Consider the following 7441-nt stretch of genomic DNA (forward strand, 5'->3'; position numbering starts at 1 on the left):
ATGCTTTACACCGTATTCAACAAAGCAAGGTCAAAGTGCTAGCTGCCAGAGATGCAAGCGCCTGCTGGAAGGCACTGAAAAAGATAACCCTAATGCTAAAGCAGCCTGAAATTTCCGTTGTTGTAATGCTGCATTGGCTAGTGATTAAGCAGTTTTGAATTTTGAATTTTGATAATGATTTACAGTGTTGAATCATTTGTGCGCAGTTTTATCGTTCTCGGATGGTTGGAATTTGCTGATTAAAATTATGCAGTAATAAACCCACCAGTTTTTCACATTGGTGCAGTGCAGGGAGCCTTGTTGTTGATGAAGCACTGGCAGTTCATTAATTTTATCCAAAATTTTCGTTGCCTAAGCAATAGAGGCCTAAACCGTATGAAAAGTGGGTGCCTGATCACCTTGATGAGCTCCTTGGTGGTGACGGCCGCAGCGTGGTAGATGGTGTCGCCGTTGTGGTCGGTGAGGCTGAGTGGGGCGTCCATCGCCATCAGAACCTGGACTGAGTTGAGCTTCTGGGCCCGTACTGCCACGTGCAGCGGTGTGGCCAGCGTGTCCTGAGCTGCCACCGATATTTGACTGCACAGGGGCGGGGAGTGCATGAGTACAGGGGCTGAAGCAGCAATTAGCTGATGTTTCTGAAATGAAGCAGCAGTCAGTGAACGCAGTCAAAATTAAAGACGTTTTGAAACCTCTACGAGTTTCCTGTTCACAATGATGGCTGGACAGGTGCGCTTGAATGCCTGAATATTTATATGCGAAGAATAACACGTAAGTCCTTAGCACGCATGCTTGGTAAGGTACCTTTGTTCCTATGCAAAGTTTCGAGCATGGCCTGAATGAATAGGGACGACGTGCCTCTAGTGCTAGAGGCACGTCGTCAGGTTCCTTTCTTCGGATAAGACTTCAGTCAATCTGGTGGCCAGTTGAAACATCTTTATTATCGACTATGGCCAGTGACTGCTTCTTCATGATAATGTGTCATGCCCGACCAGAAATATTTCTGCCGAAACACCGACCGACCTCAGATGCGAACAAAGCGAAAAAACTTTTTTTCAACGTGAAGCATTTACTGTCGATTTTTCACTGACATGTTCACAACTGTTGCAAACCATCACAATCTATACAAAACTAAACTGTGCTACTGACATGCAAAGGAGAGAAACAAATACTAGTTTGACAGATGTCTTGCATAACACCATAGGCTGATCTCTGCAACACTGATACTTACATAAAGATCGCTACTGAACTGTCTGGTCAGCAGTCAGTGTCATTACAGCATGTATTGCTACAAAGTGTGCACCCAAGAAAGAAAAAAAAGAAAGCTTAAAGCAGCTTCCAATTCTCGCAGCACTATTGCTCTTTCAAGATACTGGAATGTCTACAGCCATGAAAGATTAAGCAGAGTATAGGTATTCATATTTCTTTAAGAATGTGTTTGCTGTATCAGGAGAGTGCTTATCTCTGTAATTCCCAGGGGCTGAAAACATAAAAAAAAAGTAATGAACTTCCAGGATATCACTAATGCTCCCTTCATTCTAGAAATGTAAAAAAAAAACTTTGCAGATTTATTAGGAGAAAAATGACTACAATGCAATTAAATTCAGTCAATTTATGACAATAAATCTCTGCATATAAAGGAAATCTGGTGCAAAATTAAAAACTTCTCCACTGCCTATCAATGCAGCATTTTGAGCTTTTACATTAATTCTATCCTTCAACAGTTCGCCTGCACACCGAGCAGCTGACACATTGACAGACAGAAAGCGTAGTGAAGCTGCTTCACGCTAAGGACAACACAAATGCATACTGAATTCTGCGAGCTCTAAAAAAAGAAGCTGTTCATACATTATGCCAAGAAATGCTAATCCACATACCAAGGAAGTAAAAGTGTCAATAAATGCCTCTGCACCTCATTCAACGGCTACATTTTTCAAAACTAGGTGGTTTGGATCATGTGTACTTCCAGACTAGGTGTTTTTCGTATTTCTTTTTGAACATATCAACGAAGTTTTACTGTTTGCCATTTAATTTCATGCAAAACAAGCCTTTGTGCACTTATGCAATATGCTATGTAACATTTTGCACAGAGCTTTCAAGAAATTTTGCTGCAGGGGGCTAGTTAAAATGTAGGACATCGGTTTCACTTGACATCAAGAAATGTAATAAAGGTAACATTATCATCCTGCCTATCAAAGAAGTTATAGGGTTCTAAACTTGCCACTTCAGAAAGAGCAAGGAAAGTCAGTATTCCTGTTTCTGGAGTGAAAATTTCAAAAGCCTTTAACACAGGTTCTATGATAGGCAGAATAACAACTTTACCGTTATTACATTACTAAAGTCAAGAAAAAGCCATGGCATGCAGTTTAACCAGTTCCATGCAACAACATATCTTTCGACATAAAAGTTTCAGTTAATGGCAAACTATTAAACGTGGCTGGGGACTATACTCCATTGTGCACGGAAAGAGGGCATGTTTGGCTCTATAGCCTTTTGCTTCACTGCCAGGAGAAGTTGTTGTGGAGGATATAGTAGGCACAGCTGTATTCTTACGCAGCCACACGGGCGTTCTTGAAGCACTCAACGAGCCCCAGGTGTGCGGCCAGGTGCGCCAGGGTCCAGGTGGGATTGGAGCGCACCAACTGCACCACCTCCTGCACCAGCTCTTTGGTGAGCAGGTCTGGCACGCACTCCAGCATGAGGGGCAGCTTGTCCTTGAGCAGCAGGAAGCACATCTCAGCTGCCACCTGGTCCCGCGTACGCAGCAGGCTGAAGGCCGCGTGTGGGGATCGCGTCACATCCTTGTGCAGCACCACATCATAGGAGGCCGAGTCCTCCGTGATGGGTGTGCTGGGTGGGTACTGGTACAACACCAGGGAGTCTTCTCGTGCCAGGATGTTGCAGAGGGCATACTCGTCCGGTTTCACCTCCAGCACCTGTGTGCGTGCCACAGGCACGAAAATCCACGTCAAAATCCTGGACTGGGGGAGGTGTTTATAGCTACAGCTGTTTCTAAACCCCATGAAAAGGATGTACCGAAGAAGGAACATATAAGATAGGACAGATGATGATTACCAACTTGGTAGTGCCCGAACTGTCTTGCGTGTTCTTCCTTTGTCCTGTTTTTTAAAGCCCTATAACAATTTCAGGTTTCAAGGGACACTATCAGCGCATGAGCTCATATGGTGCAACAGTGCTCCAATTTTCATTGCACAGCAATAGCTGTTAAAGGTGCACTAAAGAGGAATCTGAACTCGTCTTTTTACCGCGGGAACCCTATCTACACGTCCCGGGCATTCTTAGAAACTGCGAATTATAGTCCTGTGCGGCCGATTTCCTTAATTAAATCAGATTAAATGTCCCGGCTCCCGCCTGTTTTTGAACTCAACGCGGTAGGTAGGCGGAGTCAACCAACTCGTGGAGAGCCTTCCAGCCAGTCTAGTGGCGGCTTCGTTTTCGCTTTTATTGTTTTTTTAGGTTTCTGTGAATAAACAGTTTACGTCACAGACAATATAGCTGCAAATTATGCCCACGGAAATAAAAATACCCATGCACTCTTTGATTTACGTATTACTCCGCTGATGGCAGAGCGGCAAGCCGCCACGGGACTGGCTGACGCGTTGGTTGACTCCTCCTACCTACCGCGTTGAGTTAAAAAAAAAAGGCGGGAGCCGGGACGTTTGATCCGATTTAATTAGGGCAATCGCCCGCACAGGACAGTAATTCGCAGTTTCTAAGAATGCCCGGAACAGGCAGACCCATTTCCCGTGGTAAAAAGACGAGTTCAGATTCCTCTTTGGTGCACCTTTAAGGGCAGATTTCCCAGTTTTGAGGTGTTGACACCGTGCCACGCCAACTGGTCACCACGCAGTGATGTCACGAATGACGTCGCTACAACCCGCCAAGCTGTGTGGTTCGAACGCAGTGATGTCCCGAGTGATACCATAGGGACATTGCGTGCATTCTACCGAAGAAGATGCATAATAATGAATAAGCAATATTACATTTGCCACCACAAACAGCTTTAACTGAATCTTGCATTGCACAGTGGGAACTATCCAGCGAGTTTTCTGATTAGGGCAATAGTTTCTAGCACCAACATGCAGTGACAGCATGAGCAAGATGCCGTGCCTACAGCAACCCAGGAGCCAAACTCTTTGATCTGACGTCAACAGTTCATCGCTCAAAAGCATCACTGCCTACGCACCAATACTTGCACAATCAGGCTCATGCTCGAAGCAGCTAAATCCACTCTAGCCAAGATTGCACAGGTTTAGATCGAAAGTGGGTGGTTCCTGAACAGAGATGAACCTAGATTTCCACACAAATGGCGACCCTAATACTGCATGCAACCCACATCGCCATACAAGGGAAGGTGAAGTGATCCTGCACAAACTGTTCCGACAACCAGAGACAACAGCAGCACCTAACCTCACAATTCTTTGTGCACCTCATAAGACACACTTTAGAGATGGATAGTTTAAACATATGAAATCTTGACAAGATTATGCAAACTGCATTTGTTAACACATTTCTGAAAGCAGAGCGGTAGTCAACTGCCAGAGACGCAAAAGGCATGTTGTAAGGTCTCTTACTGTAAAAGGTAACCACCCCAGTAAAACAACCAATGACTTTAAAGGGCATACTACTACATCAGTAAGTGACGGAATTGTTTTGAATTGGCTATTTGCTAATGTATATGCTAGAGCATGTCTCTACTCTCTTAAGTTTTTTATATTCAAATATTACCCTAATTTGCTAACATTTTTAAACTTTAAATTTACAGTGATTAACTTTCCTCAACAAAGCTAACTTTTCATAATTTTGGTACTGTAGCAGCCAATAAGAACAAAATGCCTAAAGTTCAGAACTTTCCGCCACATTTTCATTCACTCGTCATTCCAGAGTCCACGTAAAAGAACAAACTGACAAATTTTTGCGCTATTCTATGCAATGTGAGAACCCAGCAACAGCTGCTATGCTGTGCTGTGTCTGCAGTGTAGTTTCCTTTAACTGGCACTGTTATCATCATTTGTTAAATGAATGTCAACCATTGTTAAGTTGCGTCCACATGCCACTTGTGTTGCTGCATTGGCGTTAGTACTCAAGTTGCTCAGCCACCAGGTCATCACATAGGTGGCATTTTCTTGACACTTCTCTCTCTCTAGTGTGGCTCTCCCCCTTTCTTTCAAATGGATGAAGAGTCTTTGGCCTGATACAAGATCAACGAAAGAAACAAGATTTAATTAGTTTCGGATAAAAATCTCACTTATTATGGGCCTTTCCTCCTCTAAACATCCCATGCTGTTTATTTTGGCTTATTCTGAGGCGGCCAGGCAGGTGCTGGTGCCCTATTCAAGTTTCTCAGTCATCCTTTTTGCTGCTGGTGGCAGTGGCTTCGACGGCCCCACTTGCGAGCGGTAAGAAGAGGCACCCTCGCTCTCTTTGCAAAGACATGGAGAGCTAAGAACGCTCTGTAAGCCACTGCAATGTCTAGAAGTCAATTGTGGTAGCCCGAGGACTACCAAAATAAGGATGGCACTACAGAGGTTAACGCCTGTATGATTATGCCATGCCATAATAGCGGGAAAGAAATATAGACTATGGTTGGGACACTGGCACAAATGCCTCTGCTGGCACAGCCAATCACAGTCTACATTCAACAGTCACATAGAGACGGCACATATCATACTCAGCTTTGCTTAATGCACAGTATGGTTGCAATATGTGCCCGCTTTATCCATGATAAACAAAGGTATTAGCACTTTGGAAACAACACACAAGATGGTGCGTGGATCAGCTGGCAGAGACACTAATGCTTGTATCCAAAAGCCGTGAAAGGTTCAGTGCCAAAACCTGCATCAGGCACATGGAAGCTGACACTAACGAATGAAGGTGAAGCTCAAAAGCTTGTTCAATGCTTCAGTGCCAGCAGGAGATGTGCTCAGTGATTATCCAAGTTCCTACATATATATACATACAAAGCATACAATGCTTGGAGAGAACTGTGGATGCCCGCGAGTGCAGCGACTCAGCAGGCATGTTCCCGGGTAGAGACATGCTGCATTCGATTTGCCTGTGATTACCAGTGCCTATTAGATGTGATAATACCACTAACTACTCGTAATTAGTTATTCAAACCGAATTTCTACACGATCAACAGGCTGCACAGTAGCTTGCTGGTGTTTCTGTAGCACACCCAGTGTTCACGTTCTCTCGGAGCTCGCTACGTCGATGTTAAAGCATTAAATAGTTTCAAACTTAGCTCGGGTGCGTTCAATTCGGTGGTCGACCAGGAGTTAGCTGACCCATACGGTTATGAACAATCACTTGATAACGGCGCAAAGCACACACCTTGTTAGGCTCTGGCTCCATGCGACTGGACCTCAGGTTGTCCAGAAATCCGCGCAGGAAGGCCATGCCTAGTGCCGGACTGATCTCTGCAAGTCAAGCGAGACCATCAAAACAAGCACACACATTTTCCAGATGGAAGCGAAACCAACCATACGCACACTGCGGAGTGTTCGATCGCGCGTGAGCAAAAATTTTTCAAACAAAACCGAGGCACTCGACGAAGTTTCAAATGAGACGCAACAAGGGTCAGCTCTGCCGACTTGATACAAACGAAGCTACTGCGCGAAGAGCAAACGGGATTCCCAAACCGAAACGCAGAGAGCAAATAATAGCACTTGCGAGACGATACCACAAACGACTTCCTGCATCGCGAAATGCATCTCGTAGCAAGCAAAGAAAATGAACCAAGTCTGCGCGCCCAATCACGCGATGTTATTGGAGTCGCACGCGAGATGAGGCTCCAGTAGCAGTCTGACGTCTCGGTTCACTCATGCAGGCACGCTTACAATAACGCGTTTTTACAGTACGGCAAGGATTTCGACGTACTTGTCAGAGCCGCTGATTCATACAGCCAAAGACAGGTGCGCGAAAGCGAGATGAACGGAGAAAGCACTAATCGCTGGGAATTTACACATACGTTGCCTGTGTTCGAATGTCAACCCGGGTCGACCGCCGGCGGCCCGAGCATCACTGAGCTGTGACGTCATTTTCACGTGTTCGGCATTCTCACGTGGTTTTACGTCACTGCTTGGCGGCAGCAGTAGAAGAGGAAGCGGCGCGGTGTCGTCTGTCCACGCAGCACGCTGCGACGGTTTTTTTCCTTTTAGCAGAGACTAAAAAAAAAAAAAAAGTTGGCGTTTTTTATAACAATGGCCGTTAGTGTACGTGCTTTGGAGTGGTTATGTGGAACAACAATGGTGGCCGAAAATAAGGTGTTCCAGAAAATATGCAAGCATCGATCTTCACCTCGTCATTTCTAGCTCATATTTGTGCGTGCGTGCGTGTGTGTGCAAAAAAAAAGACCAGCGCTGAAGGACCTTAAATAGAACTATAAACTGGACCAGTTTTCTTTTTTTTTTTAACCGTAGAT

At 45.0% G+C, this 7441-nt stretch overlaps 1 protein-coding gene across 8 annotated transcripts in view; it reads right to left on the reverse strand.

Moving 5' to 3' along the window:
• The window catches only part of LOC144101159 (85/88 kDa calcium-independent phospholipase A2-like), a 36315-nt gene extending 29247 nt beyond the window's left edge, over positions 1-7068 (reverse strand). For 4 of the 8 annotated variants that reach the window (XM_077634203.1, XM_077634199.1, XM_077634200.1 and 1 more), the window contains exons 1-4: positions 6989-7068; positions 6352-6437; positions 2551-2933; positions 399-576 (exon numbers count right to left, since the gene is read on the reverse strand). In XM_077634203.1, the coding sequence (XP_077490329.1) occupies positions 399-576; positions 2551-2933; positions 6352-6437; positions 6989-7058 (717 nt within the window). In that variant the 5' untranslated portion in view covers positions 7059-7068. Of the gene's footprint in view, positions 1-398; positions 577-2550; positions 2934-6351; positions 6438-6509; positions 6544-6897 lie in introns of those variants that run through there. The other 4 variants (XM_077634204.1, XM_077634201.1, XM_077634205.1 and 1 more) reach the window with 3 other exon arrangements.
• Between the last annotated feature and the right edge of the window lie 373 nt (positions 7069-7441).

Source organism: Amblyomma americanum, chromosome 8, assembly GCF_052857255.1.
Source record: "Amblyomma americanum isolate KBUSLIRL-KWMA chromosome 8, ASM5285725v1, whole genome shotgun sequence".
NCBI classification, from domain to species: domain Eukaryota; kingdom Metazoa; phylum Arthropoda; class Arachnida; order Ixodida; family Ixodidae; genus Amblyomma; species Amblyomma americanum.